The sequence below is a fragment of the Theobroma cacao genome, chromosome 3, assembly GCF_000208745.1.
Source record: "Theobroma cacao cultivar B97-61/B2 chromosome 3, Criollo_cocoa_genome_V2, whole genome shotgun sequence".
NCBI classification, from domain to species: Eukaryota; Viridiplantae; Streptophyta; class Magnoliopsida; order Malvales; family Malvaceae; genus Theobroma; species Theobroma cacao.
Genome location: NC_030852.1, coordinates 27,732,742 through 27,752,608, shown reverse-complemented (window position 1 = coordinate 27,752,608; position 19,867 = coordinate 27,732,742). Strand labels below are relative to the sequence as shown.

Genomic DNA, 19,867 nt, shown 5'->3' with positions numbered 1-19,867 from the left:
TAGCCCCCCCTCCCCCCATTTCTCTTCCCTCCCTGTTCCTTCTCTCGTTTTCTCCCTCATTTATACCCTCTTCCTTCTTCTTCTTCTATCTCCCCCCTTCATCAAACCTCATACTTCTTTGCTTGTCACTCTCTCTTCTTCACCATGACCATAACATAACCGAAAACCAAATTGTGTCCTGGAACCAAACACGGCCTTAAACTGGAATGGCTTCAGCAAACTCTCTACCGCCAACAGACCCGTCTTCTTCCACGGAAGACCCAGCTGCAAAAGCCGTGAACAAGCGATACGAGGGGCTCATCACGGTTCGAACCAAGGCTACCAAGGGCAAAGGAGCCTGGTACTGGGCCCATCTGGAACCAATTCTCGTTCGAAACCCGGACACCAACCTCCCCAAAGCCGTTAAACTTAAGTGCTCCTTGTGCGACGCCGTCTTCTCCGCCTCCAACCCTTCCAGAACGGCCTCCGAGCACTTAAAACGCGGCACTTGCCCCAATTTCAGCTCCGTTTTGAGACCCAATTCCTCGCTCTCTCCTTTACCTATATCTTCATTGGCTTCCCCTTCTGCTTCTTATCATCATCATAATCATCGAAAGCGAAGTCCCTCAGTAGCTATCGTCTCTCCTTTACAAAACCAAGTAAGTAATAACAGTAACGATGATAATAATAACGCGTTGGCTATAGTTGAGTCGACTCGTTTGCTGGGTTTCTCGAGTCATAATAATAACAATAATGCTGGGTTGACTCAGCAGCATTTGGTTTTATCTGGTGGGAAAGAAGATTTAGATGCATTAGCAATGTTGGAAGATAGTGTTAAGAGGCTTAAGAGTCCTAAAACTTCTCCTGGTCCAGCTTTAAGCAAGGACCAGATTGATTCTGCATTCGATTTATTAGCTGATTGGTTCTATGAGTCTTGTGGGTCAGTCTCCTTTTCGAGCCTCGAGCACCCAAAGTTTCGGGCTTTCCTTAGCCAGGTTGGGATGCCTGCTGTGTCAAGGAGGGACCTCTCGGGTGCACGGCTTGATAATAAGTTTCATGAGGCCAAGAGGGAATCCGAGGCTAGAATCAGGGATGCAATGTTCTTTCAGGTTGCCTCTGATGGGTGGAAGAGAAAAAATTGTTGCTGTTGTAGTAGTAGTTATACTAGTAGTAGTACTAGCTCATGCTGTGTGGAGGAGAATTTGGTTAAATTTAGTGTTAATCTTCCGAATGGGAGCAGCGTGTACCAGAAGGCAGTCTTTACTGGCGGATCAGTGACTTCCAAGTATGCGGAGGAGGTTTTGTGGGAGGCAGTAATGGGGATTTCTGGAAGTGGTGTGCAGAAGTGTGTAGGAATAGTTGCAGATAAGTATAAGGCGAAGGCATTGAGGAATTTGGAGATCCAGAATCATTGGATGGTTAATCTATCTTGTCAACTTCAAGGTTTTGTTAGTTTGATAAAGGATTTTAGCAAAGAGCTACTCCTTTTCAGGACTGTCACTGAGAATTCCTTAAAGCTTGCAAATTTTGTAAATAACAAGTCGCAAGTTAGAGCAAGCTTTCAAAAGTATAGGATGCAGGAGCTTGAGTGTGCCGGGTTGATACGGGTTCCTTCCAACAAATGCGATTGCAGCAGTAATATTGCACATGTTTTTGCAATGTTGGAGGACATACTGAACTGTTCCCGAGTACTTCAGATGGTTGTGTTGGACGATTTTTACAAGGTGATCTGTGTTGAGGATCCAGTTGCACAGGAAGTTGCTGGGATTGTCCAAAATGAGGGGTTTTGGAATGATTTGGAGGCAGTTTATTCACTGGTGAAGTTGATCAGAGGTATGGCTCAAGAGATTGAGGTGGAGAGGCCACTTATTGGGCAATGCCTTCCGCTCTGGGAGGAGTTGAGGTTAAAAGTGAAGGAATGGTGTACCAAGTTCAACCTTGCTGAAGCACCTGTTGAGAAAATTGTTGAAAAGAGATTTAGAAAGAACTACCACCCTGCATGGTCAGCTGCTTTTATACTTGATCCGCTTTACTTGACACGGGAAACTAGTGGAAAATACCTTCCACCATTCAAGTGCCTGACTCATGAGCAGGAGAAGGATGTTGATAAGCTCATAACTCGTTTGGTTACCAGGGAAGAAGGTCATGTTGCACTGATGGAGCTCATGAAATGGAGATCAGAAGGGTTAGACCCACTGTATGCCCAAGCTGTTCAGGTTAAACAGCGAGACCCTGTGACTGGCAAAATGAAAATTGCTAACCCCCAAAGCAGTAGGCTAGTATGGGAAACTTGTCTTAGTGAATACAAGTCATTAGGAAAGGTTGCAGTGAGGCTTATATTCCTACATGCAACTTCTTGTGGGTTTAAATGTAACTGGTCTTTGATGAAGTGGATTTGTGTCCACAGACACTCACGAATAGGCCTTGAGAGGGCTCAGAAGATGATATTTATTGCAGCTCATTCAAAGCTTGGCAGGAGGGATTTCTCCAATGAGGAAGAAAAGGATGCAGAGCTGTTTATGATCAGTAGTGAGGATGATATGCTCAATGAAGTCTTTGCAGATGCACCATAAGTGTAATGCTTTTCTTTTAACTCCTGTAGAATTGTAAACTATAGGATTTGATCGAATTCTTTTTCCATTGTCTTTTACTATTGTCCATCTTTACTTCTTTTCTAATTGCAAATCAGGAAATATATAGATAGTGATTTAGCCACAGAATATTTATAAGAATTTCATAACTGCATATTGGAATGAATAATCAATTTATTGCCCAGCCTTGATTTCGGTTTCTTGTGTCTGTAGACAAGGTACACTTTCTAGTTTGTAAACATTAAACAGGTCTGGATTGAAAAACAAGTTGAAATGTAGTATTTTCCTAGAGTAATTTGGGATACAGTGTATTTAAGCTCTTTTTTTTAATAATTAAAAGATTGTATTTATTAAGTTCATTCTGTACTTCTTTAATCCCCTTTTTAATTTATATATTATAAACTTTTCCTGAACGAGTTTATTGCAGACCTAGTTGTCATATATGAAGCATTATACTTCATTTTAGTCTCTGTTTGAGTTGTCTATATCTGGTGGCAAAATAAATATCTATGTTAGGGATTAGCTGCAGTAAATGGCTAAGTCTTATCACTTTTCCAAATAGATGATTTTATGCTGCAGATATACAGCTGCAGCCTAGGTTTTGCATGTCAAATGCACCATTATGAAGTATCAATTATTTTATTTATGCTAGCATTTCTTACTATTTTCATAACCAGAAATGCTTAGTTTCAAAGAAACTATGATTTGATCAGGAAACTTTTAAGAATTAGGAAAATGCAGTTCTCATTTAAACCAAGAGCAACTAAAAATAGTGTTAAATTGTAGTAGAATGTGTTGCACACACTATGCACATGTATTTGTCCCTTTTTGTTTTTTTTCCCTCTCATCATATTTTAAACACTTGTAGGACAGTTATTGTCCCTGCTTTCATGGAAGAAGCTTTTCCTGAAAAAGGTGAATAATAAGTGGACTATACTAAGATTTTACAATTCATGAATTCTAATAAAGAAAATATTAGCAATAGTTAAAACATCTGCAAATGGAGAACAAATAAATGTTTTTGACTTAATACTTGATTTGCTTGTAAAGGTAAACCTTTTATTCTATGGATGGAATGCTCTCAAAGTTGTTTTGGCCTAAAATTAGTATTTTAGTCACGTCATCCCAACATGTTCTACTCTTTTATGGTCTATAGGATAAACACATGATGTCCTAAACTGTCAATGAAGTGCCGTGACCTTCAATGAGTTCATCACAAACAAACCAGAGATTCGGGGGATTTCATGAGTTTTTGATACTGGTCAGCTTCATTTTAATTTTTACTCACCAATGCAAGTTGTATGCCAACACTCACTTGAATCCCAAACAAAGAATTACAATCTCTTTCTACAAAATAATTGTGATAAGTCATCTGACTCGTGTTTTCTGAATCTTTGACCAAAGATGAAGTTAATAATGACTTCAACCTAGCTGCATCTTATATCTGGTTAATCTATTTTTTTCTGGACCCCAATCTTCTGTCTTGTAGGCACAGGAAATGCACCTTGTAAACATAAAACTATCACAAAACATCATAAACTTTCAAGTTCAAGATCTGATAAGCCAAACTGGAATTGATACTAGGATGGTCTAATCGTATTCATAATGTTACATTACATCAGTAAATTCGTGGAAGGCTGCTGGTTACTGCCTCACCGCTTGCAAACTCAGTATCCAATGCCTAGCATAGTAAATAGTAACAACAAGACTCAAGTTAGTGTCCTTGTGTATTAACATTTCTGATATTGTTTTCCCCTATATTTTCTTTTCCCCTTATTTAATATAAACCAGAGACCATGTTCTATATCTAATCCACAAAGGATAAGGAATCTTGTGAAACCAACTGTTGCTTAGAGCATCAGTTTGTGATATTACTGCATTTGGAAAAAACCACTGGTTATGGAATTAATGTCTCATGTTCTATATTGACTGTTTGTTGATCGAAAGACATGACAAAAATGTGTTTTGACTCTGCTTACTGGAAAAAGATGCATCGTGGAATATGGAATTTGTGCAGTTTACGTGATTAGAAGGTTGATAATTGCAAAAGAATGCAAATAGAATTGGTCAAGAATTTTTGAAAGCATCTTTTTTGCTGCAGAGTTGGGTTTGCTTGGACCAGTTGAGCTTGTGGTGAACCAGATTTTGATATCCACCCAAATGGGTCAACCTCGGATGAACTTCAGAACATATCTTTGTTGCTGAAGGGCACTTCTTGCTGATATGATCGACTGTATTGCCTGGGTTGTCTGGTTTTGCTAATGTGGATCCCCACCATGAGGAGTGGATGTCCATCTCAGTGCTTTGGTTGTCGTTGTCAATGAAAAGAAAGGACTAAGGGGCCTCCCTCCCCCCCTTGCCCCTATTCTCGGTTTTTTTATTAGTTTTTTATTGGTCTTGGCAGGCTTACTCCCATCATCTTCGGTAGCTTGTCTTTTAAACATTCCAATTATGGTGACATTCTTACTCTCAGGCTGGGCCCTTTTTTTTTCCGAAACTTTTATTGTCAATATTGAAAACTGAAGTTTTGCGGGGTTATCGGTTAGGATAGCTGCTACAAAGTTTTGAGCAAAGTGGAAGCAAAGAGGTCTGTCGGCTTCGGGAGGCACATAAGATGGCTGATAGGGATATTGCAACAAACTTGACCTGATTTTGCAAGTTCTACATTTCTGTGAGCATAGTTGACTAACTCAGCAGGTTGGTGTTATTAGTGTTAGTCATGCTATTTTCTTATATCAAAATTATTTTACTATTTTGGTGTCATGCAAGCATGTATCCTTGCATGAATCATGATGCAATGAATCCTTTATTATTTGGGAGTTGGGACAATAATTTACTATAAGATGAAACTGTCAAAATTTCAAATTAATACACATACACTGAAACATACATATGCATACGAAATGCTGGCTCCTATGAATAAAAAAAGATATATATATTTATTTATATATTTAAAAAAAAGGAACAAAAAAAGAAGGAACTGAGAAGCTAAAATATATTGGAATGAGATTTTACTCTTCATCTTAATCTTTGTTTATCTATTTTTAATGAAATCTTTGCAGGAACTTGGAACTGGAATTAAGGGCCTGCAGTTTCTGGCAGGTGGAGCGTTCGAATGCACTGCAGATACCACATGTGGGTATATGCTATGATTATTGTAACAGTACCCGTAATCGGTGAAAAGGTAAGTTTAGAATGAAGGCTAAAAATAGCATATGAGGTTTTTGATTGGTCATGATATTAATTTTTTCCCAATACTAGCAAAATTGCCCACTATCTTTAATTTCTTATCGATCACTCTTCATGTCACACCGCTGAGCAATCTCATAAAAATTTTTCTAGAAGCCATTGCCACAGCAATTCCTCTATTGGCTGGAAGCCCTATCTAATAATTTGAACTTTGCACCGTAGCACTGGCATTTGCTCTTTCTCTGTCTTCAGGCTTGGCTTAGGTTTGTCTACCGACCTTCATGTGTAGTTGGTATGTTATCACAAAACGTTGAAATTACTTGAGTTTTCACCTTTAGAGTCAACTAAAGTCAGCGCACAGGAGCAGAGTGAATGTAGATTTTCCACCATTTCATTTGTCGTTGCTATTTGAATTTGGAGGAGGGACAGACAGGGGCCTGTCGGCAAGGCCAAGTAACGCTGACCGCTCACCAACTAGAAAGGAGGCTTTTTTAACCCGTATGGTATGCCTTATTGTTCATTCCACTAATTTTCTTTGGTAAAGGGGAAGGAGGTATAATCATTAGTATAGGACAGGACCATCTTTCTACAAGAATCTTGACACTTTCAATGCTACCCCATGATTAACCTTCCTTTTTATCATCTTTTCTTTTTTGTTTTCCCCTTTTCCACTTATACAGCTCTTGATTGTTTTTGAATTTGAAGCAGATCCATGTAAAGACATGTGAGATGATGTTGATTTGGATTGCCATTGGTATAATATTCATTGCTTTGTGGCCCTTCCCTCTTTCCCTTAATCTTCTCTGTATGCTTTTATTTTCAAAGACTGCTATTATAGAAATCAACTTTCTGTATCTAAAAAGTAATAGTTAAAAGTAAAAATACAATAGCATAGAGTGCATAGTGGTCTGGAGTATAATAAGAACATGATGATCTCCATTAATTGCCTGTATGGAATGAACAGAGTGGAAGAAATTGTGGGTACTCTTTTGGTTGAAGCAGTGTATCTTGTGGGAGGATTTTAGAATTGGGTTTTACACCAAAGATTCACTTCCTTCGTCTCTCGTGGGTCACCTTTTCTATTTTCTTGTTTTTACTTTGTCTATTTGTTTAAACATCAGTCTAAACCCAAAGTTTATATATCCCTATTCCTCGTCCTTGGTAAAAGGAGTGAAAAGAAAAGAAAGGTTTAAAGGCCTCATAATCAAGGGAAAATAGGTGCTAGCATAGGCCTAGGGCACTTAAAAAGCTCTGATAATTCCACTCTCAGTAGGATCACTACCTTAATAATTTGGTTGTGTGAGAGAGTTTAAACTTAGCTCTCACCAAAAAGGAAACAAATTAGTACTCCTACCTATCTCTCCCAACTATCTTACCTACTAATAATCATGATTCATACTCATTACGAAAACTAATTATAATCTCCTAATATTCTCCTAACTTAATGATTACACTTTTTTTGTACGATTCAAAGCTAGCCACCTAAACCGTAGTAGTATTTTATTTTATTTTTTAAATTTCAAAGCAGACAGTTTTTCACATTGGTCCACGTTTTATGGCCCAAAGCCCTTGATGTGCCTTTTAATTTTGACTTATGGTGACGTTATAAAGCTCTGATTGGACTTGCAAGGATGCTTTTGCCGGCTTAGTGGAGGTAATTTCCGCTTAACCGTTAACTGATTTGATTTCCACCCAAACAAAAAAGAAAGTGAGTAGTAGTAATTGATATCATTACTCTTTTTTTTTGTCCTTCTTCTTTCTTTTGTATGTGTTAGGGTTGTTATTATTACTGTTATTAGTCTCTAGAAAACAGCCAAATCCTACCTGAAACTTTAAGGTTGGGGCGGTGTCTTTTGCATCTGATCTAATAAACGTTAGTTGGGATTTGGGAACATGGTTACCAGCTTCAAAGCTAAAGTGTTGGCCTAGCAGCCAGGCCTACCCCAATGGTCCATCCCATTCTTGAATTCCCCCTTCCCTCTCGAAATAATTAAAATTTCCCCACATTTCAGGTTGATGTATGGGAGCGCACATGCGTAATTCCTTTAATACTAGTAAGTAGTAACCATCTTTTAGACTTAACCACCTCTTGGCTTGTCCTCTTCTTTTGGGTCTTTTGGGTTGGTGCACTTCTTCTGCCTTCTAACTACCACCAACTTTGCAATTATTATATATACAAAATTTTCAAATTAACTAAAAGGATTTGAAAAGCATGAGAATAATAATTCTTTTTGTTATGACTGGTGTGGTGTTCGATATGTAGAAGACAAATTTAATAATTAGCAAATATTTTTTTTCTACCCCTCATTTGGTAAAACTAAAAAGTGAGGAAAATAAACTAAAATGATTGATAATAAAAAAAAAATACCTCCAAATTAAAGTGGACATGTTAGCTTGAAAACCCAATCCAACAATAGGCCCAACTCCCTTAGAATGAAATCCGTAGTTCACGGGCCTTCATCTGTCAGCCCATGTCGTGGGGAATTGGTACTACGGCCTGCAAATACTGGGGCATAGGCTCGTGATGAAGCAAATGAACTTGGCGTGGTTTAGTCTCCCAGCCTCTATCAATCTTCTTGTCCATCAGCTCCCCACTATAGAACCCTGGTTTTTCTTTTTTTTTCCCTTTAATTTTAGTAAGAATAAGAAGAAAAAACAGGTTAGAGGAGTGTCGAAATTTAGTCGATCATGCGTCGGAAGAAGAGCAGAGCTAAACGGCGAGTCGTCCCATCGAGAGAGGGAGACAATAGGGACTTGGTTCCCGCGGTGGAGATGGCATTGAATGATTCAGGACCTTAGAACAATGTTCTGAAAGTTGCTGAGGCTGGTAACGAGAAAGAGAAGGACACTGATCGGGAGATTGATTGCTTTAGAGAGGAGTTTGAAGAAGTCGATAAAGTGGTAAGTGCTGTCATGGGAATGGACGCAATAGTTCAACAGAGTAAAATAAAGAACGGCGGTCACCTGGTAGAAAATAAATCGAATTTTAGTGAAAATATATGCAAGTTTGAAACAAATGCTGGAAATGTTTTGGAAGATAGTGAGAAATCGGATGATTTTTATGTTAGTTTGAAGTGTAGTATAATTGAGGAGACAATGGAGGAAGGGAGGGTTAGGGGAAAAAATTTAAATCCGAGCATCGAAGTTTATGGTGTGGATTCAGAGAATGAAATTGAGAATGGTGAAGAAGCCAAGGTTCATGCAAACGCAGGTACTGGACTAATCACTGTCTCGCAAATTTTTTTTTCAATTCGGTTCTAGCTATTAACTGACCATTAATATTTATAGAAACAATGATTGGTATTTTTTATAACAAAAGCTTGAATGAAGTTTTATTAGTAATTGTAATTCATTTGAAAATGCACATTAGATTGCAATTTGTGCAAATTAGGAAGACTAAAAATGGTAGGAAAGGTGCATGGAATCTTTAGGCTGTTGAAATAAATATGAAATCTCTAGATTTTTACACCCTAAAATCTGGTATTATCATGCTTCTGAATACAATTAAAGAAAACGCACTTACATGTTGTGCCACCAGAAAGCGGAGGAAGCACTTATGTTGGTAAAATTTGACAAACTGAAATGAAGCTGCTATACTGTGGATATTTTCTTTTAACATTCTCCGGCAATGAAAGATCAGTGTATACTTTTCAATCTTTTGTGCACAATCTTAGGTTAGTTTCTCATTTCTTTAGTTTCTTTTGTGCATAGTTTGTATACTTGCCCCAAACTAGTGTGCACCACTATCTTTTTAGGGTTTTCCTGTTCATGAAGTTACTAGTTAGAGAAAAATCTCAACATCACTGGAATGGAACATAAATCTGTACTAACAATCTTTTATCATAACTCACTGTTTGCAGTCTTTAATGCCTTGGAAAATCTGTGCATGGAATGGTATTGAGATCCTGGTTTTTTATATTTTTATGGAGATTGATATTTTTAGTTTTTGAAATATACTATTCCTAGTAAGCATCCAGCACGTAACTGCTCCAATAATCTTTTTTATACTTGTACTCATAAGCATACTTCTGGGATTTGTATATTTCTGGTATTGTGAAAATTGTTCTCCCTCCCTTCCTCCTTGTTCTGAGAGGATGTTGTTTTTCTATTTGTTTGCTTTACCCTTTAACTGGTGATGACTTTTGCACAATTTTTATGTAAACTATATAGTAGTTAGCTTTTGTTGCTGCAGAACAGGAATCAGTTGAAGGGGAGCCTTCTGCTGCTAGAATTAAAGTTATGAAATTGGATGGGCATATTGATGACAGGTACAGCAACAAGGATGATGATTGTGGGGAGAAACAGTAGGAGAGCAGAGATGACCAGGAACAAAATAAAGACATTGAAGTTAGTGAAGCCAATGGAGTGCCTCCGGTATTTAACCAAGATTTACGAACTGAGTGGAAGAAAGAAAAGAAACTGGAACTACATGTTGGAGGTCTGCATAAAAATGCAGTTGAACAAGACTTGTTTGATGTATTTGGAAAGTTTGGGGAAGTCCAAATTGCAAGGATTGTGAGGCACCCAATCACAAGTAAAAGCCAAGGGTTTGCTTTTATTCAATATGCTACTGTTGAGCAAGCCAAGAAAGTTCTCTTTGACTTGAAGGATGGGATTGAGGTTAAAAATACAACATTCACTGGCATCTGACCTTAACAAAATCTATCACCTTTCTATTATTAAAGACTATTTTTTTTCTTTTTTTCTTCTCTTTCTTTTTCCCCTGATGCATGTAGGTGAGAGGCAAGCATGCTAAGATATCACCTAGCCATGACCGTGATACACTTTATCTGGGAAATATTTGCAAAACATGGACCAAAGAGGATGTAGGCAATAGAATTCTATATACTCTTTCAGTTTTTGTCTGGGTGCTTGTTTAGATCATGCAGTGCATTTGTACAAAGGCAAATCAAGTCATATGTCTGCCAAACCCCTTTTTTACTGCAAAAGGTAGTGACCTTAAATTCTTGATCTGATTTTCGCTCCTTTTTTTGTCTCTTTTTAGGTGCTTGAGAAATTGAAAGGTTGCGGAATTGAAGACGTTGATGAGATACAAGTACCCAATGATCCTAAGAATGAAAGGAAGATTAAAGGTTTTGCTTTCTTGAGATTTAACACCTGCTGTGATGCAAAGGCTGCATTCCACCGTTTAAGGAAGCCAGATGCACTTTTTGGCAATGCAAGATGTGCTAAAGTTGCCTTTGCTCACACCCCAGTGCATCCAAGAGAGGAAGTTCGATTACAGGTTGGGATCCAGAGATGTTATACTTTCTGTTATTTTACACTGGAAGCATGTTATGTTTGTGAGTGGTTCTGGGCTTTTATCTTTTCATATTTGACCGCTTGGACCTTTTGGTTGCTGAAAGATGCCATTGATTAAAACATTAAGCTCATAAAAGAAAAGAACTGCATTGCGCTGATAGAAAAACTAACTTTCCATCTGAAGGAGTCACATTGGTTTTTTATGGGTCAGTATGGTGATGACGGTGAATGTGAACTGCTAAATATTGAAATTTATGCAATCAAGCTATGAGATAGATGTGTTGAACTTGTAAAATTATTGTTTAAATGTTCACTGTATGGGCTTTCCTGATTTTTCTTTAGCAGAAGCAATATAGTGTGAGGGAGAATATTTGTTGATATTAAGGGTAGAAGATCCTTTCTTAGTTTTTCAAAGTACACGTTTTTATAATTAGAACTCTTTTTATCTCATAGTACGAAATGATAGAAATTTCAACTCTCCTGCTGTAGGTGAAAACTATTTATATTGAGAGGATACCAAAGTCTTGGGATGTACAGAGACTTAAAACAATCTGTGAACAATATGGTGAGACTAAAAAGGTTAAAATATCTCGGAATTTTGGCAATAAAGGCAAGGATTTTGGATTCATTTCTTTCAGTACCCATGAGAGTGCAGTAGCTTGTCTGAAAGGCGTGAACAATGTGCAGTTTGGAGGGGGAATCAAGGTGATTTTATTGTATCTCTTTTACATTTTTTCGTCTGTTTAACGGATCTCTTGGAGTCAATTTGTGTATCAGGTTAAAGCTTATATTGCAAGGCCTCTTGTTGGACGGCACCTGCAAAAGAGTACTTGTGGACGAATGAAACCTTATAAAAGGTGTAGGAGTACTGGTGGATGGAAGATAAAAGGTCATGCCAAGTCTGAGGGTGCTGAAAAAAAGAGTGATATGAATGCAAAAACTGTTATATACAAGTCTAAGACTAAGGGGACTGAAGAGAAGGCAGCTGCAGTTGTACATAAAAATAATCAGGATCCTTCAAATTCAAAGCATACCATAGAAGGTGAAACAAATGAACAAGAAAGCATTCCTCCTCAAGCTCATGCTGCTGGGCTGTATGCCAAGCCAAAGAAAACTGATGACAAGAGAAAGAATAGAAAGAGACAAAGGGACCCAATGTATAGTAAGAGGCTATCAAAGAAACTAAAAGGTTTTTGTGTTCTGTATTGCTTATTGTGTAACTAAACATAGATACTCTTAGAGAGGGAGTCACTACGTGATTTAATTATCCTCAATTCACAGGTAGTTCACATGGTCGACCTAGTCATTCATCTGGAAGTTCAAAGAGCAGATCTTACTTGAGGAAGGGACCTAACAGGAGTGGAAATTCTGTTGCATATGGCATACCATTTAAAGAGGCATATGTTGCACCCAGAAGTGGGTATCCGAGCTATGCTTATGGTGCTATTTCTGAATCCAAAAGGCTGTCTTCAGATTTGGTAATTTGCATATTTGCACACATTTATCTAGTGATGTCACATATGTTTGATCACTTAAATAATGGTTCTATTTAGGAACCCCATGCTGGATTTGTGCAATCTATCAGGCATGATGACCAGTATTATGCAGGATGTATCACACCTGCTTTTCAACATCAAGGGCGAACTTATGCAAATAATCTTAAAGTAGATACTCAATATGAAACACAACCTCCTGTTAAGTACTTCAAACATGCACTTGGGAAAGATGCCCTACCTCACGCAGGATTTCTTGAGCCTGCTTTTGGAAAGCAAAGCTTTGATATAGATGATTATCCAGCGAGAAGGTTTTTCTTGTGCATCTCACCTCTCTTAGTTTGATTTTGGAGTTTATTCTTCATTTATTTGTTTCACGAGCTTATAAATTTGTTGGCAGAACTGGCGAGTATAACAGTCCAGGCAATCAAGGGCCTGCTTACAGGGCAGGTAGCATCACCAATCTTACATTCCTTTATCCTTCTAAAATATTTACCCTAACCCCCATGCATCAGTCTCAATGTTTCTATTTGTTTATATAAATTTTTGTGAAGGCAACAGGAAACTCTACCTCTTTGTTGACAAAAACACACACGATTGATTCCCCTCCCCTTCTTATAAACCATATATATATATATGTATATGTGGCTATATATATAATATATGCACGTGCATATGTATGGAGGCAAATCTCGTTGGAGGTGGGGGTTTCAACATGAATGCCTCTTCCAATTTCTGCTTTTTTAGACCTTCAACATTTCACCTCATGTTTATTGGTACTTATTTTTCAGAAATTTTTGATGCATTTTGTGTTTAATTTTTCTTTGTAAAGAGAAATTTTAAAGGGAAACATGCCAATTGTCTGGCAGTAACTACGGAGGTCTAATTAGAGTAATACGTTCAATAGAAAGAGATCAATGAAGATTATCTGATTAGAATCATGCTTGAGGTTGTTTTGGATTGGAATGATTTTATTTCTCTAGTGAATGGAGACCATTGATAGTACTCAGAAACTATGTTCATTCTTGACCTATATTTATGTTAGCAAAATTATCTCCATTCTTTAATGGAATTTCAAACTGCTATTTCTTTTTGTGTTGCTTTTCTATTGTGGGGTTTGAAATTCTTGATATTGGTTGCTAATGGTGGATGTCGTCTGGTTATTTTTTGCTGTCACCATAGGATTGGCTTTTTCACGCTCTTATGTTCCAAACAGCTTCAGCTATGCTGGATATGAGGTGTCTCTCTTATACTCTCACTACATTGTTTGAAATTATGACACCCTTCATTCTTGCAGATGATACACTGTGTCATCCTTCAGTTGATTTCCTTCCAAAATAATGAAAATTGATCTTTGCTTTGACTAAATTGATATCTGTTCCTGTTGCATGCAGGCCAGTGGTAGTGGTAGGGTTAGTGGAGCATACCCACCAATGCAAACACGCTATTGAAAATTGACTTGAAAGGAGCGAATTTCATTCTCTCTTCTTTAGTCATCCACTTTGTTCTTGGAAAATAATTTTCCATATTGTGAAGTTTGAACTTAGTTTGTACTCGTAAACTCTGGATAGTTCCATAGGGATTAATGTAAAGCCAATGGTGATTTAGTCACCTCATCTTACCTCCTTGAACCCTAAATCATTGAAAGGACGATGTTATGTTAGTAGAAGTACAAGGAGAAACAAGTTTGATTATCCTCAATAATCTAAATCTTTGATATGTTCGTCAAAGTTTAGGCATTTTTGAATATATTTTTTTTCATTTTGTAATTTATGGCCTGTCTACCAAATGTCAATGCCTCATTGGCCATTGATATATATATATATATATATATATGCCAATGTGAAGGGTGTGGGTTCTTTTTTTGTGGGATAAAAAATCTCAGTGACGAAGAATAACGAGTCATTGGGCAGGGTTAAAGATAGTTCTGACTACTTAAAAATAAAAGGTGGTTAAAACAAACAAAAGTGACATATATCATCAAAATGTTAAATCTTTTTACAGCCTTCTATCATCCAGTCTTATCGCCTCACTGACTTAAGTAAAAGCACCGTATGACAACTCTGCCACAACGATCAACCTATTTTATTGTCTACACTTTCACTTGAAAACAACCATTTTCTTTATTCTGATATTTATTCAATATTTACATGAGCACTTGCTGCCTCCATCAACCCATTGCGTATCTGCTCACCAATATCCCTAACATGACCAGGTCCATGGGGAATAAAAACAGTAGTGTTCTTAGAGGAGTTCCCAAGGTCCTTGATTGTATCAAAGTACTGCGTGATCATTATAAGATCCATCACCTCCTTGGCTGAGGTGCCTTCGACCTTGTGAGAGAAATTCAAGATGTTCTCCCTCAAGCCATCTGTGATTGCCTGGCGCTGCCTGGCCACACCAACACCACCCAGGTACTTGGATTCAGCCTCAGCTTCTGCTTTTTTAACTTGGAACACCTTCTCAGCTTCTCCTTTGTACACACTGGCAAGCTGAAGTCTTTGAGCTGTAATGCAAAATTATTACAAAGGTTAATCTCTCTTCAACTTCTGATGAATGGCACTCAAGCGTATGTTGACTATTTACATGTCATTGAATTAGTTGCCACCATGCTCTCGTATACATCATTTACATTCATAGCTTAATTTGTGCAGGGAGAGGAAAGAAGATGGACATGATTCTCACAGCAACTGAAGCTACGTAGTAATTTTCCATCCTTTAATAAAATTTCATATGCATGTATTTTAAAAAGAAAAAAGAATTAAAAGGGTTGTCTCAATGAAGTATGAACATTCTGGTAAAAATGTCATTACCTGCATTTATCTCATTCATTGCCTTGCGCACAGCAGCATCAGGTATAATGTCAACCAACAGTATGTGCTCAATGCTATATCCATATTCTCCCATCACCTGATACATAATTTAAGATTCTGTACATGACATGAAAAGCCTAATACAGGACAGAGAGGAAGCACATAGATCGAGAAAAGGTAACAAAAAATCAGATGGAAACATAACTTCTCTCTGGTGCAATTAGATAGAAAATAGTTGTAATTTATCATGTAAAATTAAAAATCTCATGTTTTACATAACAAAAAACTTGTCCATTCCCCTCCTCCTTACACACTCATATTCCGGGAAAATCTAATTCCTCCTTTCTATTTTTTGGACAAAAGGGTGAAGTTGCTAAAGTATAGAATTTCATTAAGCATCTATTTTGGGATACACCAAATTTAAAGAAACAAGTGCACAACTGACTGCCTTAAAATATTTCAGATATCAGTGGATTTTCTTTGCTATACCAGCTCAACAGTTTCTAACCCAATATTCCTCTAATGCAGATAATTTAAGCACACTTGAGTACTTTTAGTACATGAGGGTAAAGGAGAGAACAAAAATGCACTGGATTACCTTCTCAAGTTCCTCAAGAACAGCTTTAGCAACCTCACCCTTTTGTTCAAAGAGATCGTCCAAATTCATTCTTGGAACTAGAGCTCGAACCACTTTCAAAAATAATCAGATGCATTAGTGTATATAGAAATAAAACAGGAGGGGGGTTGAACCATCAAATGAATAGAAAACCCAAAAAATTACCATCAAAAACATAAGCCTGGATCTGTTCTTTGGGATTTTGCAGCTCATAAAATGCATCATCAGCATGTACCTTTACCACTCGGTACTGAATTGAGCAAAGCAATTGCACAAACACATTGTCCTACAAAATGTAACATCACCCTATATTTAAATTCCTATTCACTCTTCTTCTTCTTCTGATAGAATAACGATATCACTATCGATATTGTTAAATAATAGTTACCAACAATTATAAAATTTCTTTCACACTCAAAACGCATTCTTTTATCTTTTATCTAAAGGAAGTAAAAACTGTCACCGCTATTGCGCCATCTTTCACCAACAAAACATGTAAAAGAACTAATCAAACACAATAAAAAAGAAAAATTATGATCAATTAAATTCAATTCTTCTAGCTAAGACATATAGGGTTAAAGGAATCGTCAGGTGTGAAATGTAGCGAGTGAATTAAGTAATTACCTTGGTTTTGGTTTCGATGCGCACATCGAGGGAGGAGATTCTGGTAGAGAGGATACCGGCGAGCCACTGACCGGCGAAGGGGTTGAAGAAGTGGAGGCCCGGATCCGCCAACTTCTCGAAACGACCCCACCTCTCCACCACGCCTATACTCGCCTGCTCGATGCACGTGCAAAATACGCACGACGTGTTCCCCATTTTTCTCGATCAAAAAGAACTGATCAAAACAAGAAAAGTAAAGGAATGTCAAAGGTTGTGTAAAGCTCTCGTTTTTAATGCGACACCGGTATTTGAAAGATCGTGGATTGAACCGACCAGGAAACAAAGCCTTAAACCGTCTGGCTTGTCTATGCGAGTGTTTACTTTGTCAACGAGGGAACTTTGTCTTTGGCACTAGTGGGAGGCTCGAGTGTGCAACGGACTACGGTAAGGATTTTGATTTTTTTCCTTCTTGCATCTTGGTGTGATTGGATGGCGATGACATGGCTTTGCTTCAAAAAAAGGAAATTGTTTCGATTGGAGTCGGATATAGGCCGTGATTAGTACGTGACGCAGGGGATCATTTCCTTTTGCCACGCCCGATTTCCCGTGCGCCAGGGGATTTGTAAAGTGATATTTATTTATTTTTTTGTTTTTTCTATTAGAAATGTAGTTAATTTCCTTTTTTGAAGATGTAGTTCTAATAGCTACTAATCGTTTGACTTTTCTAATTCCCGGCCGCTTTAGAATAGCAGTTGATCGTTTTAGAACAGTACGCTCTTCATACAGAGGTACGAATAAAGAAGGTATTTAATTTACACCAATTGTTATATAAAAAATTAAAACTATTATTTTAATAGAGTATAAAAATTAAATACATAATTTGACCCATGAAATATTATTCATCAAATTGACATTACTGCAATAAGATTATAAACTTATGATAGAAAAATTGTGATTTTGTAAATTTTAATTTTTTATTCCAATCACCCTTTTTCAATTCATCAATTTTTTTTTCAAGGAACGCTCATTTAATTGTCAACGAAAAATGAACTTCGAAATCTGAAAATTCTTTCATTTTAAAAAAAACAGAAGACTTTCAAGCTAATCAACGCATAAAACAAATCATTTTCTTGGCTAGACCTGTCCGCAAGCTGGGCATTAGATCGAATTTTTTTTAGGCATGGCCCTGCTTGAAATATTTTTTGTTTAATTTTAAATTCAAAAATTATATCTTAAAATAATAAAATTATTAATATAATGAAGTTATTTTAAATATTTTCATAATAAATACCATTTAAATAATAAATAATAAATATTAACATAAAAGTACAGTAATTATTTTAATCTAAAATATTTCTTTTTTATTATTAATATAAATAATATTCAACATTTTCACAATAAAAATTACTATTTTGATATTTTAATAACAGATATTACTAGTAATGACAAATTTTATTAATATATTTAAAATTTGAATTTTTTTTTGGAAGCCCATTTTTTAGTAAACAAAGGAGCATAACATACATAGTGTAGCATTTTGAGTTAAAAAAAGAAGGTGCATATTGATACATGTTGGATCCCTGAAGATGGAAGAGGGAGAATTATTGTGAAACAAAGTAGAAATTGTGGCTATTGCCTAAGGTTTCACCCTTTTTTAGGTGAAACGACGCTTGAAATCTTCTCATCCTGCATGAGCCCTTGGTGCCCTACAAGGATAGATAGAGATGGTAGCTCTAGGACTTGATTTTGCATCAAAGCGAACACTGGGATTCTGCAGGCTTCAGTTTTGGGCTTCTGATGGATTAAACAAAGGAGCAAACTTGGGTCATTGTATGTAACCCAAGGCTATGACGACAAAACCAAGTCTAGCTAGTCCCCAGGGAAATTAAAAGAAAGCAAACCCGATTAGAATCTACCAGTCTGCAAGGGCGCAAAATTAGTTAATGGTTGGTCCTATAAATTTAAAGCTTCAAAATGATCAGCAATCCACCCTTGCATTCAGATGGTCTTAAACGTTAGGGTCGTCTACCATCTCAGAACCAAATGAAAGTCTAATTTATTTCACTAATTTGAGAGTGAATATATAATTATAGTATAAAATAACATAATAAGTTATTACTATTTCTTTTCTTTTTCACTTCTTAATCATAAAACAAAGTTGATAAAAAGAGACCTTCATTTTCCTTTCTCTCATCCTTTCAACAAATCCAAATGGGAAAAAAACAACTCTCCGTTTCCCTCTTTTCATCTCCATCAATTCCCTCTCCTTTCCTTCCTCTCATAGTTCACAAGTGTAAGGTTAGAGTACTTACAATTTCATTCATATAAACAACATTCTTAAGCATTGATGGGAAAGTGAGGAAAAAGTTTGTCCTAAAATAAATAAAGGGAAATATATATACATGCAGTGACGGAATGAGGATTTCAAATTTGAAGAGATAAAAATAAAAATTTCAATATTTGAGAGGTAAAATTATAAAATTTTTTAAAAAATAAAGATAAAATTTTAAAATAAAACAAAAATAAAATTATAAATTTTTAAAAGTTTGGGGAGGCGGATAAATAGCAACAGGGTTACAGTTTATTTTACCTGCAGCATCATCCTGCATGCTGATGTGCGGAAACGGGGTGGAGAATGACGGCCAACAAGTTACTCGCTATTTTCAAATTATTAGTACCCAAACCCTATTATTTGTTAGGGTATACATTCGAATAGCAAGTTTCTAATTCTTGTTGCATAAATGAATGACAACAAATAGATAGGTGACTTTGTTTTCATTGCATTAAATTGACTTTTTTAAAAAATAAATATAAAATTCTTAACAGCAAATGATTTCAAGTTTTAAATTGACTTGATTGGCAATGGCAAATGTCTTTATGTTAAAGTTGCTTGAGTTCAATTATTCTTGCAAGCATGCGAGGTTTTTCTTTATTGATCATTATAATATATTAATTTATTACATATATATAAAATATAATGGGATAACAAGTATTCAAAGAGATGTCATTGAAACATGTAATAATTTTTTTTAATCTAAATCTACTCCAAATCTGATTGTAAGAGTATTCCAACCATATATAATCAGGTCAAGTAAGGTTAGGTATCTGAATATTCACTAACCTCGCCATCGCTAATTTCTACCATTTTGAAAGTGACCAAGTGCCACAAAGGATCAGATCTAGAATATATACAATTGATTTGATTAATTTGAGACGGTACAATAAGTTCTTAAAACCCTTTCTCCCTGAGTTTGTTTACTTTCCTTACACACCGCATGATTTTACTTTAAGGCCATAACCCAGTTGAATTATTCCTATAAG

General features: G+C 36.5%; 3 protein-coding genes across 7 annotated transcripts; 2 read left to right on the top strand and 1 right to left on the bottom strand.

Moving 5' to 3' along the window:
* On the top strand, positions 1 to 6,538 carry LOC18605407. Of its 5 annotated transcripts, XM_018117413.1 has the most exons (5): positions 1 to 2,554; positions 4,672 to 5,267; positions 5,633 to 5,754; positions 5,913 to 6,262; positions 6,468 to 6,538. In XM_018117413.1, exon 1 carries the CDS (start codon positions 207 to 209, stop codon positions 2,550 to 2,552), a length of 2,346 nt encoding a protein of 781 aa, XP_017972902.1. In that variant the 5' UTR covers positions 1 to 206; the 3' UTR covers positions 2,553 to 2,554; positions 4,672 to 5,267; positions 5,633 to 5,754; positions 5,913 to 6,262; positions 6,468 to 6,538. The 5 variants fall into 5 exon arrangements, with proteins under 5 accessions (XP_017972902.1, XP_017972901.1, XP_007038453.2 ...); XM_018117412.1 differs by having other exon boundaries at positions 4,672 to 5,024; positions 5,122 to 5,267; positions 5,633 to 6,538; XM_007038391.2 differs by having other exon boundaries at positions 4,672 to 5,024; positions 5,117 to 5,267; positions 5,633 to 6,538.
* On the top strand, positions 10,021 to 14,263 carry LOC18605406 (polyadenylate-binding protein, cytoplasmic and nuclear). Its single transcript, XM_018117106.1, has 11 exons — positions 10,021 to 10,032; positions 10,068 to 10,379; positions 10,496 to 10,585; positions 10,765 to 11,004; positions 11,511 to 11,726; positions 11,799 to 12,210; positions 12,303 to 12,499; positions 12,575 to 12,825; positions 12,915 to 12,964; positions 13,697 to 13,752; positions 13,909 to 14,263. Exons 1-11 carry the CDS (start codon positions 10,021 to 10,023, stop codon positions 13,963 to 13,965), a joined length of 1,893 nt encoding a protein of 630 aa, XP_017972595.1. The 3' UTR covers positions 13,966 to 14,263.
* LOC18605405 (protein PPLZ12) lies at positions 14,467 to 16,934 on the bottom strand. Its single transcript, XM_007038388.2, has 5 exons — positions 16,568 to 16,934; positions 16,109 to 16,229; positions 15,926 to 16,017; positions 15,328 to 15,424; positions 14,467 to 15,020 (listed from the first exon to the last, which is right to left on the bottom strand). Exons 1-5 carry the CDS (start codon positions 16,760 to 16,762, stop codon positions 14,650 to 14,652), a joined length of 876 nt encoding a protein of 291 aa, XP_007038450.1. The 5' UTR covers positions 16,763 to 16,934; the 3' UTR covers positions 14,467 to 14,649.

Bases quoted from the DNA above. Each gene is read 5' to 3' on its own strand.
- LOC18605407 (XM_018117412.1), top strand. From the start codon at position 207: ATGGCTTCAGCAAACTCTCTACCGCCAACAGACCCGTCTTCTTCCACG.
- LOC18605406 (XM_018117106.1), top strand. The intron at 10,380-10,495 runs GTTAAAAATACA...TGATGCATGTAG, and splicing joins ACTTGAAGGATGGGATTGAG to GTGAGAGGCAAGCATGCTAA. The intron at 12,965-13,696 runs GTAGCATCACCA...CTGTCACCATAG, and splicing joins AGGGCCTGCTTACAGGGCAG to GATTGGCTTTTTCACGCTCT.
- LOC18605405 (XM_007038388.2), bottom strand. From the start codon at position 16,762: ATGGGGAACACGTCGTGCGTATTTTGCACGTGCATCGAGCAGGCGAGT. The intron at 15,425-15,925 runs GTAATCCAGTGC...ATTATGTATCAG, and splicing joins TTCTTGAGGAACTTGAGAAG to GTGATGGGAGAATATGGATA. The intron at 15,021-15,327 runs GTAATGACATTT...TTTGCATTACAG, and splicing joins AATGAATGAGATAAATGCAG to CTCAAAGACTTCAGCTTGCC.